General features: G+C 34.8%; 1 protein-coding gene across 2 annotated transcripts in view; it reads right to left on the bottom strand.

Annotated features, from left to right (window-relative positions):
- Positions 1 to 234: 234 nt before the first annotated feature.
- Uaca (uveal autoantigen with coiled-coil domains and ankyrin repeats) overlaps positions 235 to 21,853 on the bottom strand; it is a 99,501-nt gene continuing 77,882 nt past the window's right edge. For both annotated transcript variants that reach the window (XM_047540958.1, XM_047540959.1), the window contains exons 12-19: positions 18,115 to 18,147; positions 17,580 to 17,678; positions 13,327 to 13,363; positions 12,463 to 12,515; positions 7,761 to 10,496; positions 6,076 to 6,228; positions 3,356 to 3,421; positions 235 to 424 (exon numbers count right to left, since the gene is read on the bottom strand). In XM_047540958.1, the coding sequence (XP_047396914.1) occupies positions 353 to 424; positions 3,356 to 3,421; positions 6,076 to 6,228; positions 7,761 to 10,496; positions 12,463 to 12,515; positions 13,327 to 13,363; positions 17,580 to 17,678; positions 18,115 to 18,147 (3,249 nt within the window). In that variant the 3' untranslated portion in view covers positions 235 to 352. The remainder of the gene's footprint in view (positions 425 to 3,355; positions 3,422 to 6,075; positions 6,229 to 7,760; positions 10,497 to 12,462; positions 12,516 to 13,326; positions 13,364 to 17,579; positions 17,679 to 18,114; positions 18,148 to 21,853) is intronic.

The following is a 21,853-nucleotide window of genomic DNA, read 5'->3' as shown; positions in this document are numbered from 1 at the left end:
CTCTGAAATAAATCTTTAAACAATTATTCCAGCCTAGTCCCTCTTCTTATGGACCCACTCAGATGGCTCGTATTTTATAAGAACTCAAAGTTATGTAGTCAGTCCAAAGCAAAGTGTTAGGTTGTTTGTAAACTGTAAAATTAACATATATAGAATATAAGACTTGACTTGATATTGAAAAACTCAGCAACATACCCATCTAAATAAAAAAAAAAAAAAAAAACCTATTGATGGAACAAAATATATTTTATTTTAATTCTAGTAGCAGAGTTAGGCCCAGAAGAGTCATAGTTGCACACAGACTGCTCAGCACCAGGAAGATAAGGCAGGCGGGGGCTGCTCAGTGCCAACGCTAGCACACAAGCCCCTGCCGCATCTGAATGATCTGCAGTAAGGCCGCCTGAACGTCCTCATCCATGTGACCCTGAGAGAAAGAAAAGTTTCATGTCATCATCATTTACATAAGAAATTGAAAGACAAAGGCTTTATGGTAGGGTGCAAATGGTTGTGACTAACTACATGCTAACCCTCACCATTGTGACATTCTACAGGAAATAATGGAAAAGGAAGTAGAACTCTATTGTGAAAATAGAAAAAAGTCATTTAATAAGTATTGTGCACTAGTTGATTTTAACATCTATTACAGAAAACAAATGGACGAGCTTCTCTCTCTTTTTTAATAATGGCCTCAGATGGGCTTCTCTCTTTTTAAATAATGGCTTTAGATGGCTGGATAGCTTTAGTTCCAAATGAACAAAGTCAACTATGAGTACATTTGCTGTTCTGTTGCTGCTGCTGAGATTTTTTTCTTTTTATTAGAAAAGTCATTGAGGAAGAGTAGTAGAATCAATCAGACATCATTACCCTGTGTACATACATAACTATATGACTGCTGGTACTCTACATTCATGTTTAACCAGAGGAATGAGAAATTATACTTCATTATATATGATGTATCAAGTGCATTCTGTCATGTATGACTAATTAAAACAAATTTAAAAAGAAAAAAGAAAATTGAGGGAAAAAAACATTTATAGTTTTTACATAAAATAGGATCAGATAATAAATACCACTTTGCAACTTGCTATTTTACTTAGTGTCACAGAAATCTTTCCCTAGAGCTACTTAATTGATTTTTGTATAATGTCTCACTGCATGGATGTATTAAATTTCTTGACCCATTCCCCTAATGATGGACATTGAAGGTATTTCCAATCTTTACAGATAGATACCTAGAGAAGAAATTGCTGGGTTGAAGAGGTGATTCCATTTTTAATTTTGTGAAATACTACAGAAGTTCCCTCTTACAGAGATTACAACAATTTACACTTCCATCCATTCAGGACATAAATGCCTGTTTTCCCCACACTATGAGTTGTCATCTAATTTAATATATACCAATCCCACAGATAAAAAAAAAAAATAATGCCCTTTGTTTATTTGCATCTCCCCCATTACTGAGTAGGCTGACTATCATTGTACATGCATGGTGGCCTTTTGGGGGGTCATTTTACTATACCATGGAGCTACATCCCCAATCCTTTATGAGACAGGGTCTTTCAGGGTTGCCCTGGAAGCTGGTCTAGAACTTGAGATCCTTCTGCTTCAGGGTCCCAAGTAGTTGGAATTACGGGTGTTTGCCTGATGTGATTTGTATTTTAAAAGAAACACTTTTTAGCCAGGTATACCAGTACATGCCTGTAATTGCAGCTATTAAAGAAGCTGAGTTCCAGACCCTGTTTTGAAAAATAAAATAAAGGAAAAAAAAAAAAAAAAGCTGAAAATGTACCAAAGAAGAGAGAAAGAAAAAATAAAGAAAAGAAAGAAACAGGGTAAGAGCGAGAGAAGGGTGGGGTGGGAAGGGGAGGAGAGATTTTAAAAAGTAGAAAGAGACTGATTAAATGAGTCAAGATGGTGGGCTTTCAACAATCCTCTACTTTTTTTTCTTTCTCTCTCTTTTCCTGTTGGAATACTTGAATAGGTTTCAGCACAAAACTTCTATTAAAATAAAAAGTTTTGCTTCTGAAATCTGTTTTTATAACAGCAGGATGCTTAAATTTCAAACATTAGCCACAGTTGACTAAACTGAATTCTTAGTTAACTTTATGATGCCAGAAGGCAACACTATTTCAAATGCCAATTGCTTTTGTTATGTTTCATTAGGACTCAGTATAAAATAATCTCAAATTTCAGAAATGTAGATTACACTAAGTGGAAAGACTTGTTAGTTTATTGCATCTTTCAGTGAGAGCAAGATCCTCCTCCCTTGGCCAATATCAGTGTGCTTCACATCCTCTCTAATACATGTTTTCTATGCTCTTCTACAATTTCCCCTCTAAACTTCCCATTCCAGTGTCCATATATAGTTTTTTCTATTAACTTTGAAATCTCAGCTTATCCTCCACCACTCAAAAGATGGAAGGATGATGCCTTTTTCTATCATGCCATTGATTCTTTTTCAGCGTCTCCCCCTCCACCTACAGAAACAGTAGGACTTTTGATTTTAGCAATTTGATATCATAAAGGACTTCTCTTTATTATTTTATCTAGTTCTCTTTTAAAAGTGGTCTTTCTTTGAAGTTTCCTCTCAACATTCATCCCCCCCTTTTAAAAATTTTTAACAGTATGCCCTAACACCCTTCAAATCCAAATAATTCCTAGTATCTCACTTGTCATTCTAACATTTGTCTCTTTTAGTGTGCACATCTTCCTGAAAATCTATTCTGAGAATTTTGGAGATGCTGCTCATGCAGTGTCTACAGAGAATTAAGAATATATCTTTATATGCTAAACATTTTCTTAGTATGATCTAAAAAGAAACTATTCTCAATGTACTCCTAAAGAAGGAAATTTGTAATCTTATGCTTTACTAAAATTAAGGCTCAATAAATATTATCTCTTAACAGACCAATTTTTCTTTAATTATTACTATTCTATGCATGCCCTGCTTGTCATTTTCATACTTTTCAAAGAAATACTCTTTAAGTTACCAAGAAACATATGAAGCCCCTTCCATTCTCCTCTTTCAGCTGACAGCCACGTGTGGATGTCAAGGCTTTATCTCCAGCTAGCAACACTATTAATGTGCTCTGCCATCATATGTTGCCAAACTGTCTAAAAAATGAGTGACAAGCAGATGGAGACAACACTAAATTTAAGATGTTGTGTTGCCGTATAGCTTTGTAAATGTTCTGGGAGATATGCAAGCCATGATTAAAAGAAACACAATTATTTTTAAATAAGCATATGGGACACAGCTACTTTAAACATCAATTACTTTTACATAAATTTACTTGAAAATAAAAGCTGATTTTCTCTAAAACAATAGCTTTCCAAAAGAGCAATAGTTCTTTACCTGTGCAGCACTAAGAAGATGTGTCCGATAAATTGCAATTACTTCTTGGTGCTGTCTGTCAGCATCCTGGAAAAATGGGACATACCAGAATATCAGCATTCACATTTCCAAACACATGGAGGCTTGTAACAATGCTCTCCTCAAGCCTGATGCTATAAAACAGCAGCATTATTAAAGGACTTCTGCTACTCTTCTTAGGACAAACCACCTGGGACCTATCAGATACCAAATTCCAAAACGTGAAAGAGGATAAACTTCTCTAATGGATGTGTGGGAACACTCACAGTGAAAGTCATGCCACTTATCCTAGGTAACATGAATTTACTCTCTTGGTTTGCATCTACCACCATGAACTTGTCAGACACCACCTTGTGCTTTGGATTATTGCCAAAGTTCTCCATTTTGTCTATCACCAACTTGGGTTCCCAACCATGCTACCAAGACTGAAGCAGCTCTTACATCACTTTTAGTTTAAACACGCTGAGTGGCACTTTATGTATAAAAGAGAATCTAAACTCGTCAATTTGGTTCTCAGTGTCCTCCACCATTCTGCTTCATATATTAGCCCCGAGGTCAGGCAAGACATATTTTTTCTTACCCTGGGCCATGCCACTTGTACTCCATCTCCTCTATTTTCCTTCTGCCTACCAAAAGACCAACTATTTTGTAAGTTCAGGCCAAGTACTCTCTTCTTGAAACTGGCTCCCACTCTAACAGTAAGTTTTTCTTCCTGGGAAACTGGTATAGTTTGAATGTGACCCCCAAAGTTTCTGTTAGAAACTTAATCCTCAATGCAACAGTGCGAAGAGTTGGGACTTCTCAGAGGTAATGAGATCATGAGGACTCTGCCCTCATGCATGGACTAATGTCACCAACACAGAGTTGATTCCTTAATTGCAAGAGTGGGGTGCTGATGAAGAATGAGTTCCACCCCCATGAAACGCCTTCTGCCCCACTATTACATAATAAGAAGGTCCTCATCTGCAGCAGCCTCTTGACCTTGGACTTTCCAGCTTCAAGAACCATGAACCATATAAATTACTGTTCATTAGACATTACCCTGTCTGCTGTTTTCTGTTATAGGAACACAAATGGACAAAGACAGAAACCTGTCCTTCAGAATTTGGTACTGTAATCCCAATTCTATATCTGACATTTCTCATCTTATTATTCTACTTCTCATGAATCTACATTTTGCCTCTTTACTGAGAACTCTGTTGGGACAGGAATGGTATATTCTCTTCATCCCTGACAGCTTATCACAGTGTCATGAACTTAATAAATGATAAACAAATCTTTCTAATTTTTGAGGGACTACCATGCCTTTTGAAAAGATTCAAAACAACAATTTTTCATCATTACTCTACAGGTCAACTGCTAAAAAAAGAAAACTTAAAAAAACTATGTTAGTTAACTTCCTGTTACTATAACAAAATACTTGAGAAAATCAACTTTTAAAAAAAGGAAAAATCTATTGTGGCTCATGGTTTCAGAGGCTTGAGTCCTTAGTTGGAAGGATCCACTGCTTTGGGTCCTATTGTGAGGTATCACATCATGGCAGTGAATGCATGGCGGAGCAAACTCTTTAACTCAGGGCAGGACAGAGAGGAAGAAGAGGGGCTCGGGGTCCCAGTATCCCCTTCAAGGACACACTCCTGATGACTGGAAGACCTCCCATTAGGCCTCATCTCTTAAAGTCTTCACCATCTCCCAAAAGCATGAAACTGGGGACTAAGTCTTTAACACATGGGCCTTTGGGAGATATTTTGGACCTAAATTATAAGCAATAACTTCTTTCTATTCAAAACTAACTCATAACCAAATCCTATAGAATAGGAAAGTATCGGCAACAATTTACATATGACTGGGTCATGCTTTACTTTGCATTCAATGTGTACTAGCTCAATTAAAAATGTGAACAAGCCAGATACAATGAAGCAGGAGGATCACAAGTTCAAAGCCAGGCTCAGCAATGGAGCGAAGCCCTAAGCAACTTAGTGAGACCCTGTCTCAAAATTAAAAATTTTAAAAAGGGTTGGGGATGTGGCTCAGAGGTTTGCACCCCTGGGTTCAATCCCTGGTTAAAAGAAAAAAAAAAAAAGAACAAATAGGTTCTTATTTCTTATCCTATTTTATGGATGTGAAAGCCAAGGATTAAAGGGAATGTTCCATGCCATTCACTTTTAAGTTGCAGGACTAAGACCAGAGAGCCCATCTTTGACTTCTAAATACAGATATCTTCATTAAAGATGTAAGGTACAAAAGCATATGAATTCCTATTTTTGTTCAGAAGGATAGAAGATAATGAAAACCTCCCTTAGGTTAGTGGACCAATATTTTAGAGCAAACACTGCATGAGAAAGATGGTAGATTGGTGATTGATCATCCCAGGTTTAAATTCCAGCTATAGGATCCCAGGCATAAAGTATTTTAACCGTTATTTTCTTAAGAATTAAACAGAGGGAATAAAACTGTTTGAAGAACACCAATGAAGACAAAGTTTAGAGATAAAATAATTTAAAGTACTTAATGCAGTGCCTGGCATACATCAGGCACCAAATAAATTATATTATTATGCCACCAACAGAGGTAATTTGGGGCAAAAATGATTACATTCTTGGATGTGAACACAGCTACAACTCCATTTGATCTTCAAAAAAGTCTTACACACACACTAAGACAGACAGCTGCCAGCTACGGCCTATGTGTCTGCTACTCACAGCCAGCTGCTGCTGCAGGGTCTTCACTTGGTGCTCCAGAGTGTCAATCAGCTGGCTCTGCCTCTTGGTGGGGCTGCCACTCGTGTATGTGAGTTGGGAAAGGCCATTGAGCGCCTGTTTTAGTCTTTCTACATCATTAAGCAGTTCAGTTATCTTTTGAAAAAGAGAAAAAAGTCATGGGAGAAACACATTATTCACTTATTCTTTATAACAAACATCTTTGCAAAGAAATCAATTCTCACTTGAGACATTTCTTTTTTTTATACAAGAAAAATGAGGTATGAATATTGCCAAGAATGTTATCAAAAATATATACAACATACTGTTTGCGTGATTAATTAAATTCATCTCAGTAAATTTCTTATAAAAGCAATACCAAATTAAGAACATCACACATCCTATGATTTGAGAATGAACTTAGTCTTCTTAATTTCATGTAATAAAAAAGGATCTATGAAGGTACATAAACTATCTTCCAGGCAATGTTTGGAATATAGAAAGATGGGCATCTCCATCTGACAAAGTGAAAAGTAAGAACATGGCTCGTGTGTGTCTAAAATTAACTTGTGTACCTTGTTCCTTACAGAAGTTGCATTATTACACTACTTTGTTGTAAAGAAAGAAAAAAAAATAGGGAGGAAGAGTGGAAAGAGCAGAGACTTTGAAGTCAGACAGATTTGATGTAGAAAGTTTAGCTAATTTCCTTTATTTTTCGGAGCCTTAGTTTTACCTTAATTAGTGACAGGCAGAAAGCCTTTCATAGTCAAGAAAATCAAATGGAGTCATAAATATATGCCTAGTATATAGCACATGCTCAATAAATGGCAACATGTGCTGTTATAATTATATACTATCATATTCATAACCACCTTCCAAACAAGGTAAGAGAATTTACATTCTCAATTATATGGAAAGATGTGCCAAATTAGTACTTGTACCTCTCAAGTGAGGAGGGCTGGGTCTCAATCTGCTTTTATTTATCACTATGTTCCCAGAAACTGGCATATAGAAGGCATTTAATAATGACTTGTTGATTAGATAAAACTGTAGTCAATCTTCGTATCTCACATCCATAGCAGAAATTATGTGACTAACAGTTTCAAAAATATTGTTGAATATCTATTCTATAAATTGTACCATGAGATTGAAAGATAAGAAAGAAAATCAAGTTATAAATCCTGCTCTTAAAAGCTGGTTGGAAAGATCAGCCACACAATTTTAAAGCAGTAATACAAATGTTTTAAATGCATGGAAAAGTCAAAACAAAATGAGTTTGAACCCTTTACTGAAGGCTAGAGTGGACAGTGTAGACTTCAGGAAGGAGAATAAGGGGTTAAAGAATTACAGTATTCAACTCATCACGAAAGTAGGGGTAAGACACGCTGGTCCCATTGAATTCTGACTATTCCTCTAGGAGGCCAGTGAATCTCAAGTTTCATAGTATTTCTTCAACTCTTGACTATACTAGTCGAGAGACAGAGGAAAAATGCTTTTGATTTTTTTTTCAATTTTTGTGTTTTTTTCAATTCAGGATTTTCTATACACCAACAGTCAAACTGAAAAGGTGGCACTTCGTTAATTTTGTCAACCTGTCTGGAATTCTATGGTAAAAAAATCCCATTCTACTCTGGCAGTTCTGCTCTGGGGTTTCTAGTACATAGTCACACATACTACTCCGTGCCTACCTTATTATCTTTTGCTTCAATTTGTTTAGCAGATTCTTGTATTCTTCTCTGTAACTCCGTGATTGTTGTTAAGGATTTATCACATCGTTCCTTCTGATCCTTGATTTCTTGCTCAATGCTGAAATGTAGTAAATCCTTTTCATCTTTTGTAGATAATTTCTTCTTTTTGGCATGCAAAACCTCCTCACATACTTCATCATACTTTCTATTGAGATTGGCTAGTTTTTCAATTAAATTGGAAATCTGGGTCTCCAAATCACTTTTTGTCGCTTTATATTTAGACAAATCAACTACCTCTCTTGTCTCTAATTTCTTTAATGCTTGTTTAGTGTTCTGAATCTCGGTCTGGAGTTTGGAGACTTCTTCAGTTTTGTTTTGGCTTTCTTCTTCCTTTTTTCTCAAGCTAACTTTCATGATTCCAACCTCTTTCTCAAATGCTTCCTTAATCTGCAAATGCTCCGCCAGGGGTACTGAAGAGTTCTTTTGATTCTCCAACAGCTGATGCAGCTTGGTCACTGTCTGTTGCTCTTTCTCATAACACCTTTGCTTATTCTTCAGTTCTTCTTTTAAATTCTCAATTGTGCCATTAAGAGACTTTTTCAGAGCCTCAACCTGTTCCAATGGAACGTGCTGTTTTTGCAAAAGATTTTGTGCTGCAAGGATCTCTGAACTCTGCCTGGCATTTTCTTCCACGAGCTTCTCTTTCTCATTCTTTACTTCAGTGTATTTCTGCGACAGGTCTTTTAACTCTTTGTTTAGCTCTTCTGTTTTTGTGCTTAATGCTCTTTCAGTTTCACGGGAATTCTCCATCAGAACAGTCTTATCCTTCAACTCTTTCTGAAGGGCGGAAATCTCCTTCTTTAATTTGTCATTCTCTAGCTTGCTTTTCTTGGCCTCCTCTTCTCTGACAGTATACTTTTGTGTCTGCTGTAATAACTGTTCTTTTAGTTCTTTTTCTGTTGCTTTGAATTTTCGCTCACACTCTTCAAAGCTGATAATTGGAGCATATTTTAACTTGATACATTCTTGTATTGTATCAAGTTCCTTCTTCTGGGCTTTAATTTCAGCATGCAGTGTCACAATCTCTTCCTGACCTTGGTTGTACTTGGCCAGGATTGAAGCATTAGCATCTTGCTCCTTCTTCAGGCTCTGACTCATAGCATGCATCTTTCCCTCATGCTCTTCCAGGCTGATGTACTCAGCTTTTATTTGATTCTGAGTGTTTTCCAGGTTTCTTTTTAAAATTTCATTCTCGTCTTTTATTTTTATGAATTCTTGATTTATATCTTCAAAGCTTTTCTTCACATCAAATAATTCTCTGTTAGTTTTATCTAATGAGTTATTCAAGGCAGTCTTAATCTCTTCATGGGTTTTGGCTGGTACATACTGGCTACTCAGAGCCTTTTTCAAACTAGTGTTTTCAGACACAAGTGCATGAATTTTTTCTTGGTCTTCACCACATTTTTTACTAAGTTCAGACTGCTGTTTTTTAAGTTCAACAATATTAGATTTCAGAGCCATTATCTCTTTTTCATGTTTTTCAGGAGGTACAAACACAGTTTCTAGGTGGCTAACATTCTTACTTAATCTGTCATTTTCCATCAGCAATTTCTCCATCTCCAACTTCTTCTCTGTATATTTTTGTGTTACATCGGAAAGTTTTTTATTCAAATCATCAATATTTACGTCATGTGACTTTTTCATTTCTTCACTTACCTTTAAAGGAACATAATGATTTTTCATTTCAATTGTTAGATTATGCACTTGCTGGTTGAGGAGTTTATTATCCAGAGAAACTTTTTCAACTTCCTTTTGTAGTGCCTGGTTTTTTAGTGTCAACTCAGTGATCCTCTTCCCAAGCTCTCCTGACTTTTGCTCTAACCTGCTCTTAAGCTGCTCGTGTTCCTCTGGTCTCACATGTTGGGCAAACTTGGCTCTATTGTTTTCAAGTTCTCTCTTCAGCTGTCTAATTTCACTAAGAGATTTTTCATATTCTCTTTCCATTTCTACCAGTTTTTTTGCTTTCTCACTCGCTTCATTTGATAATAAACTCTTCATGTTTTCAAATTTTTCTGTTGGAATGGAAAGGGCCACTTTTGCTAACAATTCTTTTAACTGGCCTTCCATCTCCATGATCTTTCTTCCTTTCTTCTCTCGTTCCATTTCACACATACTAAATTCCTTCTGCAATCGCTTATTTTCTTCTATCAACCTACCTTCATCCTTCTTAAACTCTTCCACTAACATCTCATTTTGTTTGATTTGGTTTCTTAACTTTCCCACTTCTGCAGATGCACCTTCATATTTTGCTTTCATGTCTTTCAACTGATCTTTCAGTTCTTCCATTACTCTGTGATTCCCTGTGGCTGCTTCACTAGTTAGGTGCTCTTTGAGGGCAAGAAAATGAGTCTGCATTTGTTTCACTTTACCTTCTGACTCATACATTCTCTTCTGCACATCTTTTAAGGCATCTTCTAATTGCTTTATCTGTTCGTCTGAGTCCTCCTTGACCCTTTCACATTCTAAGGCTAAAGCTTTGCACTCTGCCACCTTGTGAGCCAGTTCATTTTGGAGCTTGAGTCGGTCTTGCTTTGCTGACTCACAGAAGGTTCGCATTGCTTCTAACTCTTTCTTCAAAATTTCATTTTCAGAGTATGAAGTTTGGCTGGGTAATAGCTCCAGTGGTCTTAATACAGATCTGCTTTGCATATGAGCTGGCATACCTGTGGAAGTACACTGAAAAGGAAAACAAGGCATCAATCATAGCAATCTAAAGGAGACAATGACTTTTTATTTGCCAAACTTATAGAAAGGTTCCACATCATCAGGAGTCCAAGGGTTTTCATAGTAGTATGATGGGGGGTAAAAATCACATTACTGATTTCTGTGGTAAGAGAAACAGTTCTGGGTATAATTTCCTTAACATCCTCAAAATATTTTGAGAGTTCTATATGCTTAGAACATACAGAACTTAGTTCTGTAAGTCCATTTCTGGCAGAACAAGGAAGAAAAATAGCTGTGGTCTCTGGGCTCTATTTTCTTTTTCTTTCCCCATTCATAATTTCTACCTATAAAACAAGAACATCAACTTTATCAAAAAATATTTACTACTTCTATGTTTATGGCATATCATGTACTTAGAATTACATATTATTTAGCTGCTACTGCTATTTTGTATTTTTAGGGTTTTGTTTGTGTGTGTGTGTGTGTGTGTGTGTGTGTGTGTGTGAGTGTGTGGTATTTGGGTTTGAACCCAGAGGAGCTTAACCACTGAGCTACATCTCCAGCTCCCCCCACTCCTTTTTGTTTTGAGACATGGTCTTGTTAAGTTGCTGAGGGTCTCACTAAGTTGCTAAGGCTGGCCTTGGACTCACTATCCTCCTATCTCAGTTTTCTGAATTGCTGTGATTAGATGTATAAGCCACAGTGCCTGGCTTACATATTATTTAATTTCTAATAAGACATATGACTTCTGAGTACCCTTACTGTTATCTCTGATATGATATTCTCTAAATTTTAAAAATACCACCAAAATAAACCCAGCTAGTATAAGACATATCAAGAGAATGTCAGCTCACAAAAAGGAAACAAGTTTTCTTAGGAAGATAAAGTAGAATATAGCACATAATAGTAGGACAAAATTTGATGGATACCTTGTTCCCTCTATTAAGTGTTGTCAAAATGAGGAAGTATAATTAAACTTCTGAGTGAAATAGTTCAAATACCAGAACATGCAATCAGATTAAATTTAGCTATTTTTATTTTCTCTATATAGCCTATTACAATAAGAGCTCTTTACAAGTACCAATTCATTGATAGAAGCCATGTGACATGAGCACATCCTATTACTTTAATGGGCAGTTAAATGAAAACCACCTTCTGGATCAAGAAAAAGAAAAGTGACAAAATGAAATAATTTTCTAGCCTCAATCTACTTCCAAATTATCCTTCAATTTATCAATTATCTTTAGACTAAGACTACTTTAATTGCCACACAACTTCACAACTTCCATGTCTATTTTATTAAATCATATATTTACCTAATCTTCTTTAATACTAGTCACTTGATAACCATTCCCTCCACTTAGTCTCTTAGAATTTTCCACCTTATAAAGGCCTTATACTTTATCCAGGCCTACTCATTCTGCCTGCACAAGAAAGTATATAAAAGCCTTTAAGGTCCAAATATATATAGGTTCTACAGGCTATAGAAGGTGCTAGAAATGCAAAACTTAAATCTACTGGAAATAAGGGTGAGGAGCAGATAAATAAGTAGTAAGAAAATCAGTCAATACTCTACCTCTTAGAAGCTTGTTTCATTTAGAGATGAATTTCCAAAACATAGAAAATATATTTAATTGCAAGGATACATTTCAAAGCCAAAACAAATTACTTCAGCATTGTTTTTCCCCTTCCATGGGAAAATGTGAAGAGTTAACTGCTGTAATACCAGAGGCTCATTACCAAAGACAATGAAACTGTAATTCAAATCTTGTTTAAGTCACTATCACCACGAACATTCTAGAGGGCACCACAAATAGCAATCTCTGCTTTGATTAAACTCAAGAAAGCAAGGTCAACTTTGATAATGAAATCTTTACTCAATTTATGCAGATTTAATAAATATATATATGGCTGTTTCTTCTTTTTTTAAGATACAAATATTTTCTTTAATTTTTTTTAAATTAAAAAAAAGCATTACCTGTGAGTCTGTCATATACAGTTGACCTTGTTTAAGAAGCATATCTTCTTTTCCTAAATAAATCCAAATAAATGGCACCTTAAATATTGACACCAAAGTAGGCTAAATTTTCATTTAGTATCACGCCCTCATTTATTATCTGATCAAAAAGCAGAAAGTATAACATAAAATTATCCTTGTTCTAAAATGTCTATTTTTCTTATTATTTCTATTAAATATAAGGGAATTATGTATAGCCTATAGTAAGTTTGTTTTTAGAAATATGAAAGATGGTTAGACTAAGCAGGCTATATAATTAATATAAAATATATAGTCAGACAAAATAAAAATATATACTCTGAAATTCAGAAGTATTACTGTTATACTTAGTGAATAGTTTAATACTCACTGGGAAGAAAAAAATAGATTTTCTAGAGAAAGTGTAAAACTGAAGAGTTTATTAAAGTAAAGACTATGTACAGTCCTAAAATAATTAATAAGTAATTATTTATAGAACTTGTAATTACAAAATGCTTACCTGAATTGAGATTGATTTCTCCAAATCAGAAAACTGTGTTTTTATTTCCATGAAAAAGACCCAAATATCACAAGAAAAATGTCTACTGATCAAAAAAGGCAAATGTGGTAGTTCATATCATGTACAATATAAAACTACAGGTGGTTCAGGAAAACCAGGGCTCAGTGACTCTCATTTATGACATTTATCTAAACCTCTTCCCTTTCTACCTATTGAGGTGTATCACACAGGTGGGTGTATAAAGTTTAGCAGCAGGAGTATTATGCACAATCAGACAAATAAATAGGCATAAATACTCCTTTTTGCTTGAACTGGGAGAACCATAATGGCAATATTTTTATACTTACGGTTACTGAAATGACTTCCTGATCCTAAATGATCACTCTGAAAACAGAAGCATAAATTAAAACATTTAGGTGAATGCTGCTTCATTTCTCAAATGTTCTATTTTAGCTCTAAATGATCCGGTCATTAAAACCACATTTTTTACATTCCTTGTTTCTCTTGAGTATTAGTCTACTTGATCCCACAAAAAGACACAGCACTAGCACCAATTAGACAGATCATCTGGGAATAAACAACTTCACTAAGTACTTTAATAAAAGCAGCCAAGTGTTTCAAGGAAAAACTTTATTGCTCTATAGAAAAAAAAAATTGAGCCCCAAATGAACTGAAACAATTTTCAATACCTAGTGTTTGCTACTGCTTTACCTCAAAAGGAAGGAAGGGCCATATTTGCATCAAGGACTCATTTTATTTTACCACTTTTGGGAGCAGGAACCCTACCTCGGTGACTATGAAATGTTAGTGTTATCCCTTCTTTGGGAATTTATAGAATACTGATTACTATTGAAAGCAAAAGGAGACAGAGAGCAGGAAATGAAACTGAGGCAAAGACCTACTCACAAAGTTAGTAATAAACCTGTCAATGTATCAGTTAAGAAAAGGAACATAATAAACACTCAGATACTTTGAATTAAAATACCCTTGGATTGCTCATTTTCCCAAATAAGGAAAATATAAAGAATCTAACACATAAGCTAAAGTATTACACTTCAAGAGTAAGGGTATGCAGATGTAGTTCTTGGGTGTATTAGTAGCAACAGCTACATATCAAACACTTTAAGTGAGGTGACTCTGATAAAAAGTCTAGAATTCCACAGCTAAATTAATGCCACTTCCATTAAACCTTAGTGCCCCAAGTATTACACATAACTCAGTAATACTGTTGGCAGTTTATGAAGTTTTTAAGCATGTGAGATGATACAGTAATGAATATTCAAGTTGTTACTTGGTGTCCACAGGGGATTGGTTCCAGGACCCCCACAGGTGCCAAAATCTATAGATGCTCAAGTCTCTTAGAGAAAATGGTGCATTTAACCTATATGTACATCTTCCATATATATATATATTTTTTTGTGTGTGTGTGGTGCTGGGGATTTGAACCCAGGGCCTTGTGCTTGTGAGGCAAGCACTCTACCAGCTGAGCTATATCCCCAACCCTCTTCCATATAATTTAAATCATCTCTGTATTTTTTTGTAATACCTAACACAACATAAATGCTATGTAAATAGTTATTATGTTATTTAGGAATAATAACAAGAAAAAAGTCTCTGAAAGATGCAAATTTTGAAACTATTTTCAATCTGCAGTTAACTTAATCCACGAATGCAGAAATCAAGGATATGGAAGCCTGATTTTATTTAAAGATGTTGAATTCTTAGTTTTTTAAAGATTATTTTTATATACATATTTTAGTTGTTGATGGACCTTTATTTTATTCATTTATTTATATGCAGTGCTGAGAATTGAACCCAGTGCCTCATACATGCTAGGCAAGCACTCCACCACTAAGCCATAACCCCAGTCAGAATTCTTAGTTTATAAAGGATGCTTTCCTATATACTGGATCACATATAAGTAGGTCCTGTAATTTTCTTCTTGAAAGTAAAAAAAATTATTCCTAGTATAAAAATTTATCACAATTAATAATATGTAACAACTGAGGAAATTAGTCCTATTATGTTGAATTGGAAAAGTCACAAAATGGGATGCACAATATGACTCCAGCTGTTGAATGAGTATGTAAAAAAATCAAATTATGCATAAAGTACTGAAAAGATACTGGTCAGGTGCTAAAAGCACAAGGATTGCAGGTGTCTCTATATTCTGCTTTTAGTTTAACTATATTTTCTAATTTAAAAAAATGCATACTGGTTTTGTGATAAGAAAAATAAATTACTTTTCTACAGATTATTGTGACCTAAAGTTATAGGTCTAAAGTTATAGACCAGAAAAACTAGACAAAGTTATAGACCAGAATAAACTAGAGTTTATTGAAAGCTACAGAAAACAACTTATTCCTGAGACATGCAGAGAGTCTATCTTTTCGAAGAAAAATAATATAAAAATAGTACCCAAATTACAGGTGCCAGACTTTGATGAATACTTCAAAGGCCCTGTCAACACACCTGTATTTTCTCATTCAAACTATTCTAAGTGTAAAACTATCATGGGAGTTAAGAGCACAAAGAGCCAGATGCCTAGGTTCAAGTTCTGGCTCTACCACTTCTTATTTGTGAAGTTCCTCACTAGGTAAAAACTCTGCTCTTCAGTCTTCTCACTTATAAAGTGCAGATAATAAACATCACAAAGGGTTGATGTGTTCATTAACATGCATATACTGCACAAAGCAGTTCCTGACACATGGTTGGTGCCATGAAAATGTTGACTATGACTACGTTTCACAACCTTAAAAGGGAGTCTTCAAATGTGAAAGATAGCAATCCCTGTGGTTGGCTTATAAAACTGTTTTTGAACAATCTTTAGAATGCAGTCATAAATATAACACATTTGTGTTTTATTTTTTTAAATTTATGAAGACCTAACTCAGCTGCAGTAAAGTATACCAGTATTAAGTACCCACTACAGTAAATTTCTGCACACATATACTTTGTGTAATCACAACCCACATCCAGATACAGAGTATTTACAGCAGCCCAGAAGCTTCTTCACGCCCCACTCTTGCCTGTAACACCCTCACCAAAGGGTAGCCTCCATTATAACCTCTAACAACACAGATTAGTTTATCTACTTTTGGGCTTCATAAAAATAGAACTGTGCAGTATGTACTCTGTGTCTGATTTCTTTCATGCAACATTACATCTGTGAGAATCATCCATGCTTTACATTCTTTTTCATAGCACACATAGTTTTTTATTTACAAAGAAAAAAGTTACTCTCCTATGGGTTGCACGTCCCCAGAATATGCTGAAACTTAACTGTGGTGGTATCCAGAGGTGGAGCCTTTGGAAAGTGATTAAATTATGAGGGCTCTGCCTTCATGAATGAATTAGTGCCTTATAAAAGATTTTAGTCCCCTTTTTGCCCTTTCACCTTCTGCCAAAGGAGGACACAGAATTTGTATATTTCTACCCATATGAAGATGCAGTCAAAGGTCCTCACCAGACAGCAAATAAGAGCATCTTGATCTGGGATTTCTCAGCCTTCATAAATGTGAAAAATAAACTTCTATTCTTTATAAAGTACCCAGTCTTGGGTATACTTTGTTACAGCAGCACAAGTGGATTAAGACACATTTTTAAAGTACTGTGGAGTTACATTCCCCAGTAAGAATAAGATTCATTCTCAATCGGCCACTTTTTTCAGCAGTCCCTAGTGATGAGTGACATTATACAATATATATTGTGGCACTGCAATTAAAAGAGAGTGTTAACCTTCTCTCCTTTCATACAGAAAGATAGTATACTGACACAGACAGTATTACCCTATGTATATGTATGATTAATCACATTGAATCTACTTGTGTACAACCAAAATTGTACCCCATTTGTGTACAATGAATCAAAATGCTGTCAGTAAAAATAAAAATTAAAAAAAAAAAAAAAGTTAGAAGTTCCTTAAACTGGGGAGAGCAAGGAGTGACAAAACGCAAATGTAAGGGAGGCTTCCAAGAGCTGATAATAATCTGTTTCTTGATCTGAATATGTTCAAACTGAAAATTCATTAACTTGCACACTTTAAGCATGCACTTTTTAAACATCTATTATATTTCAATAAAAAGTTTAAAAATATGACCTTGGAGAAACTAAAAACTAATTGATTCAACTGATGGTGAGTATATAATCTGAGCCTTATTAACATACCACTCTCACCAAGGTGTTCTAATTAGTCCATATTACACACAGCCCTTCCTGAGACAACCCTGGTCATACTGCCATTCATTTATATGATGCTTTATTAATCATGCCACCATAATCACTGCAAATTTATAGGCAAAAATACGAAGTTTTGAAAAGGTACAAAAAAACACAAAGAAGACTGGGGAAGAGAACCTGGAATGGAGCTAGGTGTCAACTGCATGCTGATCAACTGTAATGATCTCACCTAACTGTTACAACTCTGTGAACAGAGGGAAGATAATCCCAATTTTACCAAAGAGGCAACAAACTCAGAGATATTAAATAAAATCCTGAGGTCACACTATAACAAAGAGTTATAATTCAAATTCAAGTCTGATGCCAAGCCCCTTACTACTACCCATTATGAATTATAGGAAATAATTTAAGTTTTCTATACCTCAAAATATTTAAATCTATTTTTCAGAGCCTCAATAGTTCTTAAGCTTTCTTCATGTTGCTTTTCTTTAGTTGCCAAAAGAGACTTCAGCTTTTCTCTCTGAAAAGCAAAGGAATAAATACAGAGTAAAATCACCCTGTGGGTGAAATAGGAATTACTTTGAGAACTGGAGTTAATGAATTCTCTGACCTGGTGGAATTTATTAATAGAGTTAATAATTTATATAAATATGCTAATAAATCATGCAATATATACAAATACAAATATTATGATAAATTCAAATTTCTGTTATTTTAAATCTTAGTATGTTCATTCTTTATAATGTTTAGAATTTTTCATCATGTCATGATAAGTTTCACAGAAAACTATATTTATAATAATTTTATAATCACACAGAGGTTTTGCTTTACCTTTAAAACAATAACCAGAAATAGAATTTTGTTTTTCATCTCAACTCAGGGCTTAAACCTTTACTACAATATTACCCTCAATTTTAAAACATTTTATATGTTTAAAATAAAATTTAGCATCATACCTCATTTTCCAGATCATCAGCAACCATTACTTCCTGAATTTAAGAAAAAGAAATGTATTTTAATTCTTGAAAGTTTATCTCAAAAGGTATGAGCTTGGAAAATATCTTTTTTTAAAAAATTATTTTTTTGTTCTAATTAGTTGTACATGACAGAATGGATTTATCCATTTTGATAGATCATTGTGTACAATGAATCAAAATGTAGTCCGTAAAAATAAAAATTAAAAAAAAGTTAGAGAGAAGTTCCCCTTAAATTGGGGAGAGCAAGGAGTGACAAAAAGCAAATGTAAGGGAGGCTTCCAAGTGTTGGTAATGTTCTGTTTCTTGGTCTGTATATGTTCAAACTGAAAATTCATTAACTTGTACATTTTAAGCATGCACTTTTTAAATGTCTATTGTATTTCAATAAGAAGTTTAAAAATATGAGTGTAATCTCTTTTTGAAAGACTGGTAAATGTCTTTAAAATTGGGGACAAGGATATGAGAAGAAAATGCCTAAGTGTTACCACATCTGCTGTTTCAGAAGCACTTTTGATTCGAGTCAAAAGAATCTTCACAATTCCTATCTGCTCTTTCTCCTCACATCTTCTGCCTAGTGCTTCTTCAATCCCCTGGCCTCTACTATAGTTCAATCACTTGCTATTATCATACACCTAAATTATTGATAATTGCCTTCTTTTTTGGTATGAGCTTCTTATTGTAAAATGTCACATATACACAAATATAAGTCCAATTTCAATATTTTAAGTATTATTTAGAGCACAATAAAGTGAATGTCTGTACCACTATCTTTTTATATTTACTTGAAAGGAATGTATACATTCTATAATTCCAAAGGTCAGGATTAATTATATCTGTTAAATCAAAATTGCTAATTTATTTTTTTGTTCAAAGGTACTGTGTCATGAGTAGTCCTATGGGAAGTTCTCATGACAAGGAATGAGAGACCCTTCACAAGAGTCTTGTCAGTCAGCTTCAAAGCAGATCCTTTAGTCCTTCAGATACTGCCTGACTGCAACCTGAGGGACCTGGAGCCAGAACCAAACCTGTTCTTTAAAGTTTCCAAGTTTGAGGGCAACACATTATACATTAATAAACGACTGATACACCTTGTGTGTCTGAAATTGTCTTTATTTTATCCTGTCATTTGATTGAGTTTTTGGCTGGCTATAGAATATTAGTAATATTTTTGTAATATTTTCTTCAAAATTCTGATGGCATTGCTCCACTGTCTCCTATTTTCTATGTTATAGCTGAGATTCAGAGCCATTTTGATTTCTGATTCTTGAACATACTACCTGACTCTATGGCAGGTGGAGAAGACAGTTGTAGGCAGAATCTTCTTAGTCCTCAGTTATCTAAAGTTTCACAATAATTGCTATAGTTTTATCAACTCTGGGTCCTCGCAACATGGAAAACCATGTCTTTCATTTCTGGAAAATTGTCTTTAGTTACTTTATTGATGATTTTCTCCCCTCTGCTTTCTCTTTCTGGAACACCTATTACTCAGATGCTGGACTATGCTCACAGTCTGTTTTCTAATCCTTCTATTTCTTTCTATTTGCCAAGTCTTTATCTTTTTCCTATACTTGCAGGGTGTTTTCTCAGCTTTTTTGTTTGTTTGTTTGTTTTGTTTTGTTTTTTAAAATATCAGAATGTTCCCTTTTAAGATATATTTTCTTGTGTCACTGAAAATATTAAGAGTAGTCAATTTTAGGGCTTTTTTTTTTTTTTTTTAACTTCCTTTCCCTGCACAATCCATTTCTTCTGTTGTCCTGTGTGTTAAATCTCTACCTTCTCTACCTTCTACATTGGAGGCTCATAGACATGCAGCACCCTGGTCTCTGCTCGTGTTCAAAAATGAAGAATTTTGAAAAGACTTCCAATCTCCTGTCTGGCTGTGAAGGACTCACTTGCAGTGTTCTAGTAGCTAAGTGCCATGGGGTGAAGTGAAGAGCAGTAGGATCTCAGCGCTCAGAATGCCAACCGTAACTTAGCTTGGTATATTTCTCATGGTGCGCCCACCTTTGGCTACACTTGATTTCCTCAGTTCAGATAGTCTTCTATTGAGAAGAATAAAGAGGAGCAGTTGAGACTGAATGGAATGAGTCAGAGATTTAAGAACCTGCTCCTTTTTAACAGAACTGTAACCATTCATTCAGCTTTCATTCCCAAATCCAGAGATAGCTGCTACTACCAACTCCTTAGATTGTTAGAGGTTATACATTATAAATCATTTCACTTTCCCCACTGGTGGGCTTAAATTCAAATTTCTCAAGTCTAATAATTTATTGTTCATTCATCTGCTTTCCAGATTCAATATTCTGTTACTTTGATAACTGTTCCTACCATATCTGACCTGAGAGATGCTTTTGAAATGTCCCTTAACTCTCCTTTCAGTGGAGGTATGAATGGAAGAGTGTAATTGTTGCCTTAACTAAGAAGGTAACCCTACCTTCTAGTATTTAATTTTTATAGTGAATATTTAATCTTACTAAGATCATTTCTCCATTTCTGGACTCATCTGTTCCTTATATCCTACAACTTTCCTCTTAGTTTATCTTTCTTGGTGCTGAAGTACATCCTTTAATGATTGTTTTTTTGAAGGCCTATGTGTGGCATATTCTGAAATTTATCTTAGTCTGAAATTTTAAATGTCTTCATTCTGCACTCACTCTTGAATGATTGCTTGGGAACAAAGACTAGGTTGAAGCTCATTTTTGCTAGCATTTTGAAGATATTATTGTTTTCTCTTTTTGTCAATATAAATTACATTGTCTTTTCTTTTTAACCACTTTTAAGATCCTCTCTTTAAATCTAATAGTGTATAGTTCCACAATGTAACATTTAGTTGTGTCTATATTTTTGTTGGTACTCAAAGTGCACAATTGCCTGGTTTCAATTCTTGAAAATTATCAAAAATTATCTCTATTTTAATTGAACTCATCAATTTTTATCTATGTGCCACATCTGGATGTGTACTTTACACTATCTAGCAATCACAAATTTGGCCTTCAAGTATAACCAATCTTAAGTTTAGTCTGTCACAATTTTAATTTCAGTGACAATCCCCAGGGCAACAGAATCGATGTAGTAGGGAGAGGCAGTAGGAAAGGGGACTCAGACATGATTCTAAAGTTAGTACGGTACCAAAAACAGTCAATAGGGCTCTTAAGAACAAAAAAAGGGAATGACTAATTTCCAGTTAAGATGATGAATTTGCTTTTGGATACATCCCATTTGTAGAAAATAGAAAGGAGATAGCAAGATAGTAAAGTGATAAGGAAAATCAGAACCAAAAGTATAGCTATCCCAATTGTGGGCTTGCTTCCTACTCTTAAAATAAAAATATCATACAAGATGTCACCTGTGACAAGCCATATACATGATAAAATATGCATTTAAAGAGTGAATTGATTATCCTAGATTTCATATATTTTTTCCTCTTTTTAAAAAAATAATTATTTATAGATATTTCTTGCATTTCCAACTTTTTATACAACAGAATATAATCATTGTTTCTGTGATTTTGTTCATAACAGTGCTCTTTGGAATGTCCCTTTGTTCCTTCTTGCTTACTACAAAATTCAGTCAAAGAACCATCTTCTTGCAGGAAGCACCACCTTAGAAGCAGCAGCTCACAGCTCTCTCCTTTCCCCTCTGAATGTCCCTCACATGTCCTTACTTGTCAGCTGGCTTGCACTACTTTATATTTAACATTAGAAGCTTCAAGGAAAGG

This window comes from Sciurus carolinensis, chromosome 2, assembly GCF_902686445.1.
Source record: "Sciurus carolinensis chromosome 2, mSciCar1.2, whole genome shotgun sequence".
NCBI classification, from domain to species: Eukaryota; Metazoa; Chordata; class Mammalia; order Rodentia; family Sciuridae; genus Sciurus; species Sciurus carolinensis.
Note: the sequence above shows the minus strand (reverse complement) of the source record. Positions and strands in the feature narration are given on the sequence as shown.